The sequence below is a fragment of the Colletotrichum scovillei genome, assembly GCF_011075155.1.
Source record: "Colletotrichum scovillei strain TJNH1 chromosome Unknown Contig00007, whole genome shotgun sequence".
NCBI classification, from domain to species: Eukaryota; Fungi; Ascomycota; class Sordariomycetes; order Glomerellales; family Glomerellaceae; genus Colletotrichum; species Colletotrichum scovillei.
Window position 1 is genome coordinate 2,553,942 of NW_023336265.1, and position 16,705 is coordinate 2,570,646.

The 16,705-nt window shown below is 49.2% G+C and overlaps 4 protein-coding genes across 4 annotated transcripts; 2 read left to right on the top strand and 2 right to left on the bottom strand.

The window, feature by feature from the left end:
- Positions 1-415: 415 nt before the first annotated feature.
- Positions 416-2,372, top strand: HER10_EVM0003538 (membrane transporter; the record flags this gene model as incomplete). The annotated part of the gene is made up of 6 exons (XM_035473212.1): positions 416-649; positions 754-1,024; positions 1,093-1,203; positions 1,265-1,715; positions 1,781-2,089; positions 2,153-2,372. The coding sequence occupies 6 exons, from the start codon at positions 416-418 to the stop codon at positions 2,370-2,372; spliced, it is 1,596 nt and encodes a 531-aa protein (XP_035331359.1).
- A 2,202-nt stretch (positions 2,373-4,574) lies between these two features.
- On the top strand, positions 4,575-5,499 carry HER10_EVM0002047 (transmembrane alpha-helix domain-containing protein; the record flags this gene model as incomplete). Its single annotated transcript, XM_035471774.1, has 2 exons — positions 4,575-5,097; positions 5,183-5,499. 2 exons carry the CDS (start codon positions 4,575-4,577, stop codon positions 5,497-5,499), a joined length of 840 nt encoding a protein of 279 aa, XP_035331252.1.
- A 3,073-nt stretch (positions 5,500-8,572) lies between these two features.
- HER10_EVM0007719 (pyridoxal-dependent decarboxylase domain protein) lies at positions 8,573-12,811 on the bottom strand (the record flags this gene model as incomplete). Its single annotated transcript, XM_035477265.1, has 12 exons — positions 8,573-9,516; positions 9,576-9,700; positions 9,763-10,046; positions 10,101-10,679; positions 10,761-10,869; positions 10,938-11,247; positions 11,312-11,407; positions 11,466-11,618; positions 11,680-12,016; positions 12,161-12,368; positions 12,427-12,566; positions 12,632-12,811. The coding sequence occupies 12 exons, from the start codon at positions 12,809-12,811 to the stop codon at positions 8,573-8,575; spliced, it is 3,465 nt and encodes a 1,154-aa protein (XP_035331614.1).
- A 1,574-nt stretch (positions 12,812-14,385) lies between these two features.
- HER10_EVM0001989 (uncharacterized protein) lies at positions 14,386-15,333 on the bottom strand (the record flags this gene model as incomplete). Its single annotated transcript, XM_035471720.1, has 1 exon — positions 14,386-15,333. The coding sequence occupies one exon, from the start codon at positions 15,331-15,333 to the stop codon at positions 14,386-14,388; it is 948 nt and encodes a 315-aa protein (XP_035331250.1).
- Between the last annotated feature and the right edge of the window lie 1,372 nt (positions 15,334-16,705).

The following is a 16,705-nucleotide window of genomic DNA, read 5'->3' on the forward strand; positions in this document are numbered from 1 at the left end:
CATGTTTTGTTCTTTTGGTTTGGGATAGTCGTGAGTTAATAGGCTGCAAGCGGGAGAGTTGCGGGCTACGGGGACCAAAGATTCGCGAAGTCTGGGGTAAACGGGGCCGAAGTGGAGGGAATGCGAAGGGTGCATCTGGACAAGATACCAAAACCGCAGTCCAAGTGATATATAAACGTCGGCGTTACCATGATCGTACCAAGTCGTAGGTTGTTGAGCAGGATCAAAGACTTTGAGGTTCTTCTCAAGACATCATTCATCGAGCTCAAAGGCATTTTGCGGGGGTGGTTTTGTTATTGTATTCCTTTAAATTAAGTATCTTGCAACTCTTCCGCCCTAGTACCTAGAAGACGTGGGTGACTTGCATCATCAACTCGAAGAGTCAAAAGAAAGTGTCATTTACTCTTCTGCCAGCATGGACGACCACGCAAAACCCCTCGACGACGCCGTCAACAAGGACGACTTGGGGAACGCCATAGCTCCTATTCCCAGCAACACCCTTGGATCGATAGCGGAGTTCAAGACCGGGGGACTAAGCGACGTTGAGCAAAACTTGAAGGTCATCGAAGAGGCCGTAGAAGCTATCGGGTTTGGAAAGTTTCACTGGCAGCTGACAATGTCCTGCGGCTTTGGCTTCCTTGCCGATCAGGTTTGTTTCTTCAAGTCCGACATCCCAGCCTCAAAACCTTGAGACATACGGAATGGAAGGGAACCTTTGGATAATGAGCCTATCATGACTAATTATCTTTCTAGATGCTCCTCGTCTCGATCTCTCTTGTCGGTCCTCAACTCACACCCGAATTCGCACCTACCTATCCGACCCTCCTCCCAGCCTCGAATTATGCAGGACTCCTCGTCGGTGCTGTCGCAATGGGTCTGTTGGCCGATAATATTGGTCGCCGACTCGTGTGGCAGCTTTCCATTTTTGGGATATCGATTAGCACGATGCTCGCGGCATCGTCGCCTAATTGGGCGGCTATCAATGCCTGGGTTGCGATTTGCGGATTTTTCGGCGGTGGAAACCGTACGTAAAAACATTTCGTAGCCGGCCATCCTCTCCTGGATAGAATGAGGCTGACTGAGGCGCTTTAGTTGCCATTGACTTGACGATTCTAGCCGAAAATATTCCACGACGATGGTCCTTCATGTTAGCCGGTCTTGCGTGTGTCTGGGGTCTCGGAAACTCCATCACAGGATTCCTCGGTACGTCATATCCCTCCTTTACACATCATCAACGCAGATAACTTACGCACCTCAACAACAGGATGGGGACTCCTCGTCGATTTTGGCTGCCCACAGTATGCGACCCCCTCCACCTGTCCCACATCGGCAAATATGGGCTGGCGATACCTCTACATTACTCTCGGCGGCCTCTGTCTTATCATGTCCATAATCCGCGCCGTGGTAATCCGCACACATGAATCACCCCGCTGGCTTGTCTCTTGTGGACGCTTCGATGAAGCTGTCGAGGTTGTAAATCGAATCAGTGCGATGAATGGGTCTGAGTATACAGTTACTGTTGCACAGTTTATTAGAGAATCAAGACAACAAGGAAATGAAGGGGGGATCGTGGCAAATCATGGCGAAGAAGACGCTGTTGCAAAGACTCAGTCCCTTGGTGAGAACCTACGCCGTGCGGCGAGGCTGTTTGAAGGCTGGGCGCAGGTGCGGTTGATGATCTGTCTAACTTTGCTGTGGGTGCTGGTTGGCATAGCGTAGGTTCTTCCCCCTTCTTCTCTTTAGGCACGCACGCATGACTAAGTTTGTTCTTCTATCCCAGATATCCCCTATTCACTCTCTTCCTACCCTACTACCTCCGAGCCCACGGCGCAGACCTGGGCGACTCGAGCAACTACAACACCTACCGCGATTGGGCCATCACTTCGGTTGTCGGCATCTTCGGTCCAGCCCTCAGCATGTGGATGGTCTCCAACAACTGGCTCCGGAGCCGCAAGTCCCTCGTTCTGACGGGTGCCGCGTGCGCTGCCTTCTCAGCTGCCTTTACGTCTGTCAAAACCCAGTCTCAGAACCTGGCGTTTTCGTGTATGATTAGCTTCTGGCTGAATGCCATGTATGCCATTATTTACGCGTGAGATTTTGTCTCCAGTTCACCAGTTGTTGATCTAAATAGAGAAGCTGACTTGAGTCACAGATATACGCCACAGGCGTTGAGTGTGGAGAATCGAGGATTGGGAAATGGGTTGCTCATGGCTGTCGGACGGCTTGCATCTCTATCTTCGCCGTTCATTGCAACTTTTGCTGACGTTAGTACCCCGGCTCCTATCTGGGTGGCTTGTGGTTGCTTTGCGATGATTGGGATAGTCGGCTTGGTGCTGCCGGTTGACACTGTTGCCTACAATCTCGTTGAATAAAAGTTAGAGGACATAGTGTGTCGAAGGTCTTGCTAGTAATAGGTCCAAGATTCTAAGGTAAGGGCCGATATATTGGCGATGATTTGGCCTCCCATGTTCTCATAGAGGACAATACAATATTCCTCACAGGCCGTGCCACATTCCAGCAGACGTGGTTTCCCTCTAAAGGATATTCAATACGTAATATATGACAAAAGATCAAAAGTAATTTTAGCGACTATAAAGATAGCAATAAGAATAAGAAGAATAAAAAGAACAAGCCACCTCTATGATCCTCGATGATCAGTGGGACTGGACACGGAACGAACACTCAGGCATCCCGCCGGAGCACTCCAGACATTGGTGGAATCAGCTCGAGGATTACATCTTCACCGGGCATTCCGTGACAGATGATCCGGAGGAACCCAGAACTAGTGTATGGGACAAGTGGGATTGAAGATCGGGCAGAAATCATTCAGCGTCACTAAGGCAATACATGACAGCCTGATTAGCAACGACGTCAAGGACATGGCTCGGATGTTCATCTCTACATTCCCAGAGAATTGGACTGTAAATTGGGGCCCCGGTCCTTTCACCATGCTCCAGCAAGAAATGCACGGCCATGATACTGAAGACCGCTGTTACGGGCATATTGACGTTATCGATTTCGTTACCTATCGATGGGAGCTAGCACAGTTGACCGATTTGTTCCTGGCTAGGTTCAGCCTAGTTGCCCCTGAGGGTTAGCCTTGTATCTCATGGACGCGTGAAAGCTGGCAAACATTTGCAAAGCAGAGATACAAGAAGTATTACAAGCGGTAAACCAACACGTTCCGACTTCTTGTGGACGAGAAGTTCCTACCCGAGCCCACCGAAAGCCAGGGACCCTCTTTTGCCCGTATCATTCACTACTTGACCGCAGCCATTGCATGGACGCCGAATCTCTCTGACGCACAAAGGGACGAAGTTGTTGGACGTTTGGTGGATGAAATGCAGAGGTATAAGGATTTCTACCTGAATGCATGCCTCAATGACAAGGGGATCATCAGCAGGAGAAAAGAGTGGCTGGACAAGAATGGCCGATGGGTTCGTTGGTCTATACCCATATTTAGGGGCCTAACCCTTTATTTGGGGCCTTTGTAGTCTCGGTTCAAGTATCCAAACGAATTGTAACGAACAGAAGTTTGCCTTTGAGACGCGAAACATAGCTTGAATTCTGCAAAGGGAGTTTAGTCGGGCTCGGTCAAATAATCCCCGAGGCCGGGCAAGCGAGTCACCAATGGGTTTCCAGGGAAGCTTGATCTGATGGTCCGAAACTTGGGATGTAGATTCAACCCACAAAAAATCTTTTGTAGAGAAGAGGCAGAAGGAAGACAACTGTTAATCGCCTGTGGATGTCTCGCATTTGCGTTGAAACGCGCCCGCATGGCAGCGCTTCCAGGTGAATCAGATGACAAGATCCGCAAACACAAGAGGAGGACACTGTGTTGGCTAGCTAACTTGACAGTCTGGTGGAAAAATTCAATGCTGCAAGGAAACCGTTACAGAGCCCGCTTTGGAATCACAAAAGACATGGTTTAGGGCCGTGGATCAATTCCTACCTCCTCTTCGGTATGGAGATTACGACGACCTTTCGTATTAGCACGCCTACGACCAAGAAGTTAAAGAGTTGGATGAACCTGAGGGAGAGAATCACTAAGCAAGATTTCTGCGTACAATTGAATATTAGGATCTCGAAGACTCCTAGGATGTCACTGATGACTTTTTTGCGAAGCAGATTTGGAGCTAGGACTCATGAGCGCTGCAGAGTCTGGGATTTGAGTTCTTCTCGTCATACACAGGAGCTAGTTCCTACAATCAACCGCACACATACACGAAGTTACAGTGCATTGGTAAGGAACACGGAACAGACCCAACATTGGCTATCTGCAGAGCTCGTTAGCAATCTGGCCCCCATTAGGAGTACGTTCCATGTCTCGAGGTTCCTCTGATGGTCGGCTTACTGCATCAATTTGCGGCGTAGGTATTCAAGGCAGCAACTTGCTACCAACGCCAGTAAAAATATATGTTCACAATCTTTCTCCTCCTCAATTTCGAAGTCTCCTCCGATTCATTCGCACATATTTGTTATTGAAGCTCGAACAAAATCAAGTACGCAGAAGACGGAGGTCACAGCTTGTCGACGAGAGTTTCGTCGGTAAACAATGCTAGAGATTGAGAAGCATGTCTCAAGCAAGTCTAGACTCGAATACCTGGTACCTCCTCTCAGATGCCAGAGTCACCAACATCACAGGTCCCATCACAGGATGCTTGCAACAGACCTCCAATGGACTTCGAACCAACTCATGCGACGATAAAGAGACTATGGCATGGCAGTTCCAGCCGGTAAACTCCACCAAAGGCCGGTATTTAATTCGATCAAACGCAACAAGTGTGAGACTCCAACTATCAGCCTGCTGGGACCCGGCAGAAACGGCAAATGGACACACGGCAGTCTGCATGAGGAGAACGACCTCAGACAAATCACAGATGTGGGATATACTCGACTGGGGCGATGGCACATTTGACCTCTTCAACGCTGCGAATGGTTCCAGCTACATCGTTGAACGCCACGCGGGCAGCGGCGTGTTCATGTCGGACCAGATTGCGGGATCAGCCGTTAGCGACTCGGTTGATGTCCCTGGTCAGCGCTGGATTATTCGGGGTGATCGAGCGGTGAATGATCCCGCATATTCGACAGTTTTCAGCGTAAGATCTTCTGATGTATCACAGGTGTCCTTTGCTCATCACAGAGACTAATATTTCGGGTCTTCGTTTGGACCTTCAGGAAGCGCCCAGTTCCACATCTACTACAGCATCTCTTCCTAACACAGAGCGGAGATCATCCGGAGGTTTATCTTCGGAGATCATCGCCGGGATTACAGTTGGCATAGCTTTGGGCGTCATCTGCTTTATCACTATTATGATTTTCTTGTCACGTCGACGGAAACTTCATCGTGGTGCCAAGCTTTCTGGCAATCGCCAGCAGAAGACCATTTTCAGTTCTTACGATCAGAGAAGGCCAATCATTGACCAGCATGCTATTGAGAGTGGTGTTCGTCTGGTGACAAATGTAGAGGAGATGAGTAGCAGTGTCCAGGTGGCTTGAACTATATTGGTACTTGTTCATTTGAGTACAAAAAAGCAAGTAACCAAAGCAGTTAATCAGTGGAGGTTCGAAGGCTAGTCAAGCCTTGCTGCTGTTGACTCGGGCGAGCTGAACCCCGTGGCTTCAGATGGGATTCCTCTTCACCAATAGCCTGAGCATGCGCCCCCCTCTTCCCCCCCGCAGAGTACAGTTTGACTTACCATTGCACAAAATAGAGGTGCTCTCAATCTTCGTCAAGACTGATAGAAGTGGGAAACATCACGGTAATCATTGCAAGTGCCCGACGAGGAGGTGAAGCAAGGTTACCACTGGTGCCTGGGTAGTAATGATAAATGATCTGCCTTGCCAACAACGATGATCACAGCCCAAAAGCCCTTGAGCACGCCTTCGGCTGAGACCTCCGATGTGTGGGAGACATCTACTTATGGAATCGCAGGAAGTATCACGCTACAACATTTCGAATCACTTCAGCATCCGTCCTTATCAATCAAAAGCTCATTCGATTGCACGAAAACCGAATTCAGAGTCGGCCATCCTCAGCCTGCTCTCCACAATCCGGCTGCTGACCATGGTAGGATCAATTGGGGGGCTGAGCCTGCAGCATTTATCGTTCATTGTAGCATTCGTCTAGTGCAACCATTACAATATTGACAAGGCGACCTATGACGTGTAGCTACAAAACGCTCTAAGTGTATCGACTATCGTTCAGCCCCCATTCCCGCGCCCTGGACTTTGCCGCTTTCAGAAGCTCAGAATCCATGTTAAGTGAGGCGACTCAGAATGGCCCGTACCTAGCACTTAATCATTTAACGCGATTGAGAGAATATTATAAAGTCTGGAAGCCCATTTGTAAGTGAGAACGTCTATGAAGCCTCCCTGCGTTTAACAAATTGAGGTCGGCGATAATTTCTGCCAGTTTACCCAAGTTATCTGGCGTCGTAACAATGGGCTCGAATGACGAAACATCTTACTACGGGGGATACGGTGCCTTCACGCCTGGAGTGCAGAGTACTGCGAAATTCGCCAATACTCCCGCAGCTCCCACCAAGTTGACGACATCATCGACTTACACGACAAGTGTTCAACTAACTCGTCCCACAATAGAGGGAGGGTCCAGCTCGTCAGAGAAATCAACATGCACTGGTACAGCAAGCATCCTTACGTCGAGTACTGCTGCGGCAAGGTCTCCGACGTCAAGAATTTCCTCTGCCGAGCCAGCTCACACCCCTGCAAGATTTGCTCAGATGGTTGATCTTCAGGATCCCATACTGTATGGAGTGACGGAAGAACAACTACTGAAAACCTCATTTGGCGACATTTGTCCGTCCGGAAACTGTGTCGACGACTGCAAGAATACAACTCGAGTATTCCAGGCAATCCCTCAAGGCCTCCAAGTAGATCCGCTACGCTACGGACGAATGGAGGACCAAAAGGCAAACGTAACCCTGTTCAGCACTTGTAGTAATCTTGAATTCTCTACAAACTTTGCTACTGCAGAAGAGAATGTCAACTTCACACCCTACTTCTCGACAAACGATTCTACAGACCTTTTTAAAGTGGCCGCAAACATAGCAAGCTGTTTCGTTGCAACATGCGAACAAACGCGAAAACCTACTCTTTGTGCCGATGCATGCTCCCCGGCTAAGTTGTTGTCATCTCCAACGACATTCGATTACATGTTGGGTCTCCCGGACTGTGTAGTCAGGCTTTGCGACAATACCTGCTCGTTACCTTATGTGGATCCTGACGTCTTGGGCATTGGTGTGAGTTCCCCTCCCGGCATTAACAGTAGGCTTAAGGGTCTGAAGTATTGATCTACTACTTCATTAGGTTCTTATCTCGTACTTCATTCAAGCGCTACTGCTCGTCATCTGTGCTACGGCCATCATGGTATCGGCTGGATTCCAATTGTGGAAAGTATCACAGGCTCAACCAACTGTCAGAGAAAGTCTGAGAAGCCCGTTGGAGACATTTGTGAGAGTTCAAGCTCTGTTTGGCAGTATGTACCTACCTATCTTGGTCCCTTGGATGGTATTCTTATCACTATCCATTGTCTATTGCAAGTGATCAACTGACTGATTGGTCTAGTTTCTTTGGCTATTGCAACACTAATCATGCGGCCCGATGAGATCGATCCATTGAACGGATATGCCTTAATCTTGACAGCTATCATGGGCTTCCTCCCACCAGTGTTCACCCTAATGTTGCTTCATAGCCACGGAGTTCGATCGCGTTTCTCGACCGCATTGGTATTTGTAAGCTATTTGCTCAACACCGTGACCTTCTTCATACTCGTTCGGAACCTCTCGATTTCTACACATGACAGGCTCTTTCTGGACAAAGCCATAGACAGCCTCTTCAGTGCCAAAGCATGTGGCGGTGGCCCGGCTATATTACTTTGCTATCAGTTGACTGGTACGGACCCCGTCGGTTTCCTCTCCGGCTTTTACGACAACAGTTCCTTCGCAAACATCAAGACTGTACCACTCCTATGGATATGGACAACGCTGGTGCTACTCGTGTTGATCACCAGACACCTTGTGGCTACCACACAAAAGAGAAGCGACGCAGTGGGTCAGTTACCGCCTGCCAAGCCCCAAGGTCTTGATCGGAGCAAGCGACCTTCCGGATTTCATGCATTCTTGAGTAAACCTCTGTTCACGTTCTTTATACTATCTTTGGCGACAAGTCTGTTCTTCTTATGCCTTCTGTATCAATACCTGTTGGTGAGAGCTAATGCTTTGATGGATGTGGTTGATCAGAAAGGTTGGTCGTTCGGACAAGTCGTGGCTTTGTTGTTCTGGGTGCCACCATTCCTTGATATTCTCCGGTCAATGTATGAGAAGGAAAAGTATGAAAAGGTTCAGAATGCGCATGAAAGCCAGAGCTAGTGCAAAGATCAGGTCAAAGGACTCTTCAATTTCGTACGCTGTATTTCTCGTTGCATTTATGAGAGTGAGGGAGCTTGTAGCTCAAATTCAGTTCAATTTTGTAGAAAACCTTTGCGTTTAACTTTAATCGTGGGGAACTTTCACCTTCAGAGAAAAACAACTGCTCAAATATCTTCAGTTGCCTAGTCCAGCTCCTTACCAATCTTGTCAAACTCCCGACGCCACTCTGCGACCTTCTCAACCTTCTTGAAGGGGTCAAGGTTCATGGCCTCACTGTCCACGTACACGCTCTCCCCAAGAGTGAGTTCGCCTCGCCCAACGAACCTGCCCAGCTCAAAGCTCGCATACTTGGAGCTGGTATTAGAACGGTCACCGTCTTCCCAGACTCCGACCTTGAAGGTCGCACCCGGTCGGAAGAAAAAGTTGGACCCTTTGGCGGCGCCACTCCGCGTTCCACTGTTGACAATCTTTGCCGAAGTGTGAGGCTTGCTGGACTCATCCTCTTTGTGAATCTGGGAAGCATTGTTTCCGTTGCCGCCACTTGGTTTGCTGTTGCTGGAGGTTACCTTCCCGCCACCGTTGTTGCTGCCGTTCCCGTTGCCACAATCGCGGCAGTCGGTATCCTTTGCGGGACCGTGCCCTTGAGATCCGTAGCCCTGGGATCCGTAGCCCTGAGATCCGTAGCCGTAAGAGCCATAGCCCTGAGAGCTATAGCCTTGGGAACCGTAGCTTTGAGAACCATACCCTGGGGCACCGTACCCTTTGGGCTGGGAACTGTTGTCCTTGGTTGACACTGAGAATGACATGCCAGGAACACCAATCTTGAAGCCTTCTTTGGAGGAAGTGGTCTTATCGTTCTGAGGCTCGGGGTTCTTTCCACCTTCTTTGGCAGTGTTCCCACGATAGAAATCGTCTTGGGGAATGATGGCGGCATTCTTGCTACCAATCTCAATGTTCGACGGGAATGGCTGCATGGGCGCCTCGCGGACATCCTCAATGAGAAGGACCAAGGGCTTCTTCCAGATTGAGTCGTCCACCTTCTTGTAGAAGTTGAGCTTACAGCGGCCAGCGGATAGTTGCGTGTTCGGTGCACGAGTAATGACGTGATCAATGTTGGCTTCGTTTGCTGTATGAACTTGGTAAGCCAAATGTCAGAGGTAAGACTAGCAGTTTGAATGCACTTACGAGTTCCGTAGAGGTAGAATGGCATGAAGGTATCCGGATACTTATCAAGGCGATACTTGGAGTTCAATGGGCGGCTAACAACGGTCTTCCCCAACTGAACACAAACGTCTTGAAGGATGATGCCGCTAAAATCGTTAGTGGGATCCATTCCTAACACATAATGTGCCACGAGTTGACATGCTCTTACGACTCTTTTGTCATAATCTGACCATCGAAGTGGCCCTTCTGCTCAATGACATCCTTGGCCATGACCTTGCGCTGAGTCACGAGCAGCATCGGCTCGGTGGGGTTCGACTTCTTCAAAGCAATGTACTTGGCCTTCGACTTCTCGTCAAAGCTCGCGTTGACTATGAGTTGCTGTCGATGGTTCGCCACATGGAACATAGGCAGATGGATCAGGTATATCTCCTCTGTGCCCTGAATGAGGAAACTGTGGAAGTCCGGTGCCGGCGTATTGCGCTTGCGAACGATCTGCAAAAGTCGGTCAGCTATTGACACAGAACGATACACTTTTCAGGAACAGACCTCAGTCTCCTTCGCGACGACGTCATAGAAGATGTCGGCGAGCTGATTTGTGAAGTTGCCGTCAGTAGGGAATGGGGACATGACGACGTTTCGCAACACCATCAAGTCTTGTGAACTCTGCTCTAGGCCGAGTCGCTTGACATAGTTTGCCTTGCACTCTCCGTACAGTTCGTCTGAGAATTCGGTGGAAGTCAAGAAGAGAGGAATCTTGGTGGGATCGTCGTCTGGGCTGTCGACAGAAAGGGCCTCAATGACTCTCTGCATGAGGTAGTTGGCCTCTTCGATATCATCGTTCAAGCGTCCGTCTTCGTAGCGGAAGTTCAGGGCGAAAGCGTTGATGTTGAGGTCTGAACCCAAACTTCTCAGAAGTTTCATGACCTTTTCGTCATCCGGTCTGGCTTCATCTTCGGCAATGATGGAAGCGTTCGTCTTTTTGACAATCTCATCCCTGATACGCTTCTTCTCGGCCTCGATCTTCTCTTCGGTTGCATTTGGCTCAAGCTCAGATGGGAGCATGTTGAAAGGCACGCAGACGAAAGGGCTTTCGGAGTCTGTCAACGCTGCCCACTCTGCCGACAGCTTCATTGAGTGTGTCAGCATGAGAGTTGAAAGACAGAACAACGAACCCTGAGAATGATGGAGAAAGTGAATGAGACATACCCTGCTGCAAGTCCAAGTAACCTCTCCAAGTAAGGCACCATAGCCTTCGGCATCAAGACCAATTGTCCTGTTTGACAACCACGTCGAAACCGCAGAGGCACCGGGCTTACTACAGTGAATATGAATATTTAGTTTCTTCTCCATCACTGCTAGATCTCTTCCAATAGGTAGACTGACCTTCCTTCGACACCGTAGATGCCAATGCTGGTGACCGAGCCTCGCGATAAGTAAGGACTCGTCCAGGTGACCAAGAACCGCATACGATTGTCACGGTAGCAAAGACCACCAGCGGGATAAGGGATATAGCCTGCTTTGTGGGGGTCAACAGTAATGGAGTCGGCAAAGCGCATGGCGAACAAATCATCCTGAGTCTGGGCACGAAGTGTCGCATCTGGCACAAAGCCATCGGCCGCACCCATGTCAGTGGGAAGATTCATGACATCTCCTGGCCGATAGTCCTTTGGCAACATGGAGCAGAAATATCCACCTGAAATGAAGTTAGCGCATTCAGTTGCAAACGGAGTCAATTCTCGAAGGCTCGGAACACTGACCCCAGGCAGCGTCGGCATGAACAACAAAAGATAATCCTTTCGCTTGGAATTGCTTGCGCAGGGCTAGAACACCGCTGAGAGAGTCCACGGCACCCTCTTTGAAGGTTAGGTCAGCTTTTTGTCAACTCAGTGCGGTCCGTTGGCTCTCTCTTACCTTCCGTGGAACCTATGATAGCAACCACCGCATAAACGGGCTGTCCTTTGTCAAGATTCTCCTGCAATTTCTTCTCTAAAGCGCCCAAATCCAGGCGAGCTCCCGCATCGACTGGAATGCCGATGACATTATCGGAGCCCAACCCGCTAATTGCTAGATTATTTGAATGTGATTAGTCTCCAATCAGGACATTGAAAGAGAGGCAATTACTTACCAGCACCCTTGGGCCAAGAGTAGTGCCTGGTATTCGACAACATGTATTGGCCTGGTAAATCAAGCCCGAACTCTCGCTCCAACTCATCCTTTCCGGTGGACTGGATGGTAAATTTCTTCATTACATCTGAAAGGAATGCATTGGACACCCCGTGCTCCTGATATAGTCGATCGGGTAGATCAAGAATGTCGAATGGCTTCAAGTTGAGCAGATCCCAGGTCGATAGATCAGTGAACAACTTGGTTTCACCCTTGCAAGTCTCAACTTTGAAAGCCTCCGACAGAAAGTTGAGTGCCTCGCCATTCCCAAAGGCCTTGCGAAGCGATAGGGGATAGAACTTCAGGTTTCGAGCTGGGAACGTATGAGTAACCGAGATTGTAAGGCAACAGTTGATACATACCGACCCTGGAAGTTAGATGTTAGCGTCTGACAGTATTGTAGGGACTGAAGGATCTTACCACATGGATTCCAGATTGGCAACGGTGCCATCGCAGGTCACATGGCCCCAAGAAGTAGGTGCTTCGGCGTTGTCCTCCTTGATGTTGTAACCAAAGAGATCGCACAACTGCTCGCCCACTTCTATCTCTGCCAAGGTTGACAGTGGACTGGCTTCGAACGCGACGTTGTTTGGATTGTAGAGCATCGTCATGAAGTATCCCAGCATTGAAGGCATGGTCAGGTCAGTGCACCTAAGTCAATCAGTTCAAGAATGACCCATTAAAAAGAGGCTTAGCGAAAAGCACTGACATATGAGCTTCATAACGAGGGGACCAGAATGGTATGCTTGACTTGCCCAAGATGTTGGAGGCCTTCCGAACGGCATTTTGGAGCTTGTCCATGGAATTGCGGAAAGCAGGCGTGTTCTGTGTCTTCTCATCGATGAAATTCTGCTTCATATCAGCATCATGACTGATTTGTACTTATCAAGCAGTTGAGTATCTTTAAAACGTACTCCATCTTCAGGGTAGTAACTCTTTCGCGCACTCTCGAGTTCATCTAAAATGATGTTGATGTTCTGCTTGAAGTATGGAAGGTTCTCGGCCTGGGGCCCAATGAAGTACGACGAGATGATCTGATGAGACTCATCCTCGTAGGTGGCCGTGGTATTGTACGCCGTGTTCTTGGAAGTCATGATGGAAGAAGAGGTAAGGAGGTGGTTGATGAGTTTCAGCGGTCAGCTTGGGCGACGTTTTCCAGGACTGAAGGCGAGAGGAGAGGCCTTATAAATACAATTCGATCCAAGCATTCTCCAGTGGCCGCCTCCTGAATCTCGTTGAAACTTCTTTCGACTCAAGTCGCGGTCAAACCAATGGGTAGATGGCACTGCGTTTTGCAGTTTCGCGGTGACGAAACAATATTATGCAGGCTGGCGATCAACAACCGCTTTCGCCTTCTAGGACCTTCATGAATTCACCCATTTCTATGCAAGGTCTTTATCGAGCGGCTTGACCGGTCAGACCTTGCATCTTGTATGATGCCAGTTTCAATGACCCCTCACGGGAATGCCTTCCACATACTCACCGGTGTCATCTCAGCGAGGTTCCGATCAACTAGAAAATGCCCTTCCGTGAACAAAACGTACGAATTACTAGTTAGAATATCAAAGATGTTCGATTCTCATGCATACCGTGCTGCCGTAGAAGGTTAGATCCGGGCGGGCTTTGCTCGAACTCGCAGCGGGAGCATGCGTGTCTCACATAGCCGCCGCCTATCATGGAAGAGACAGGCAACGGCTGCAACCTGTTGTATGAGTGAATATCTGCACGACGTGGACATGAGCCACTGCATCGCTGCCATATTTCTGTGACGAGGAGAATAAGAAGAAATTGTCGATGTACGTTACTTAGACTGAAAAGAGTGGACAAAAATCCAATATCGAATGACATTCGCCAGCCCTTCATTTCGAGCTCAAACAGACCAATTACCCGACGAATGAGGAAGCTGTAATGTCGCTAAAATGGCTGGCACACTAAACCTGGCGAGGGCCGAGAAACGAAGAGACTTTGTGTGCTATACTATTCAAAAACTCACAAATTTCCCGGGGGTCGTGATAGGTCTGGTCCGATCGGGTATGATCCGGAACTATCACCGTCGGCCCGGGGAGATCGCTCCTAGAGTAGCACTGGCCACACAAACTGTTCGGCTACACCCGCACACGTTAGACTAGATCGAGCTGGCTGCAGGAGAGGAGGGGTTTCAGGCTTGGCAGTCCACCTGTTGACTTTCATCGAGCTTGAGCCTCTCGAATGGAGTTGTACAATTCTGAGACAGCGTGAGGTAACAGGCCCAGCAGGTATTCCGACGGAAACCGATTGAGCTGCACAAGTGAGGGGTTTGTGATTCACCGGTCGCTTTGCCAATCATGTATTACATGTATGCACGAATCGTGACGTGGATGTCGACCATTGTGCGGGGCAACAATACCAATTAGGTGTGGTGGTGATCTCATTCCAGCAACTTGAACTTCGAATACTTGCTCGCTTACACGGCTCCTTCAGTACCTGAACGCATATCAGACGGGTTCAGAAAGCGGACATCGGGATGGTACCGATGTGATAAGTAAGGTAAATTAGACTATTATTTGGGCTCTATCTATAGGACAGAAGCTGTGTACGAAATATCTCTTCGAATCGTTGGCTCAGGTACAGATTGCAATGGCGAACTTTAGCCCTTCGAATGACAGATTTGATGTCAATCAAAGTATTCTTAGTTTGCAGACAGGAGGGCTTTCCACGCATCGATGACTGAACGATTGGGCGCAGCTATTTCGATGACCTCTTTGCTTGTGGTCGACGCCGGACATTTACCTTCCCACAGAGTAACTGGAGCTGCCTTGATCGAGGATATCAGGTTCTTGGACTCTTTTGTTGCTAATACCATAGCGTCCACAAGAGACACATCCCTGTACTCGACGTTGTCCACGGGCTCACCAATTGCCTCCTCCACCCACTGAACAATGTCTCGGCCAGTCACATCCGTAGGCCCATTCAGAACATACTTTGCCCCGTTATGCCGAGAAGGATCTTCTTTCCACAGCAAATGAGCAGCAAAAGTACCAATATCGTCAGGGTCTATTGCGCCTACGGGTGCGTCCTTGTCGGCGATGAGTTTCAGGATCCCTTGCTTCTTCGTTTGACGGTATTCTTTGACAAACTCAACCGCACTGTATAGGTGTGCCGAGAAGAAAATGTTTGGCTGTAGGGACGTCCACTTGAGTTCTCTGAATTCTGGCGAACTCAACATGGTCTCAATAGCCCAATGAGTCCGCGGGTAGTAAGCCTCGAAGTCTGGACGGACGTTGGCAGCCGTTGTGGAGATGCGCACAACGTACTGTACGCCGGCCATCAATGCGGCCTGGTGGAAGGTCGATTCCTCGGCGAATTGGCTCGGACCGTTGTGTGATGCGATGAAAGCCTTGATGACGTTCTGTTCGCGCAGCCAAGAGGCGTTGATATCGACCCAGTTCTTCTCGATCATTGTAACACTAGGGAGACTTGCAAGATGCTGGGCGGCCGACGAATCGATGGAACGCGTAAGAGCAAGGATGCGGGTATCAGGCGATACATCGCTATTATTCAGAAAATGGGACAGAGTCTTGACGACGCTCCGACCAGTGTTGCCTGTTGCGCCAGCGATGAGGATTGTAGGAGTCATGATGGTTGTAGATAAAACTTCGAAATATCGCGACCCTCGAAATTTGCTAGAAAAGAATTTGAGACAAAAGCCTTGAATTGTCCTTAGAATCGATAATTGTACTTTTGTAATGCCACGACACCTGGTAATCATTCTATGGCCTTTATATCTAACCTACCTGATGGCGAAGAGTCCTTGCGGAGATCTGCGCCGCTGCGGAGTTTGCGGACAACCCACCGGGACGTACACAAATCGCCCTTTGTAGAAACCAGACTTTGTCACTAGTCCGCAACCCATTAGTAAGCTCTGCAACGTTATGTCGGCGTCGTGATGGCATCTTTCACCCAAGGCCACGCCTCAATCGCGTAGTTTCAATGATATAATCCCTAAAATCAACTTATTGGTGTTGTGGATAGGCTTGTTAGCAAGACTTTTGTGTCTACTCCCCATTTCCAAAAAGAAAAAAAAAAAAAAAAAACCCTGCATCTCTATTACACATCTCGATGCCCAAATTACGACCAGGCGACTGTCTGCCAGAAGAGCAAGTACTCACTGTAGTTTGTCCAGTTCTGCGAACAAACATCGAGTTTCCAGTACCGCAACGGTTGATTGCGGCGCGCTAAGATGCTCCCGCCTTTCCGCGTCTGTTCGCCTTTCCGACGTGATGCTACAATCGCCTTGCCTAGTCATTCTTGCTCTCAAAGGCTCTTCTAAAGAAAGCCGTAGCCGCATAAGTTTGGGCTTTGGTGGTCACCTGATGGCATTGTCCAGGTAGATGATAGGGGGATCAAAATGGCGGGGCTGGTAAACTTACAGGTGTAACGTCGAAATAGCTACGCCACGTTGTGCTACTTGCATCGCGCTCTCCGGTGGCCAATGAGTAGACCATGAGTGCCATGCTACAAATGCCCGAGACAATAAAGTTATGCCGTTTTTTAGTGAATAACCCCAATCGTTGTCTGCTTTAACGGACAGGGACAATGCGAGGCAAACAAACAAGCGTGCACGGTGCATAGCGATTGGACTGAATTCACGAACTCGAATCACGCAGGTTCCAACAGCTTGGTCCAGCCAGGACACCAACTTGACCGTTCGATCTTTGATAGTGTGGTGCGGGATTAGGCGTTCGTTGCTGCCCGCGATCAAGTCGTCTTTGCGACAACTCTTTCCAAGGAGGTCGCAGATGCACTACCGCGTACATAGACAGATTAATTACCGTACCTGGCCTGCCTGGCACCGCTGCTAGCTTCTTACGATTTCCATACAGCCGGCGGGATAGTTGCCGTAATAAGCTTTTTTCGGAAGCTTACACAAACTCTAATCGGTTCCGATTCCTTGCAGGACAGTTTCAACCTTCCTATGGCAACTTTCCTATGGGCAGCAAGGCAGACGT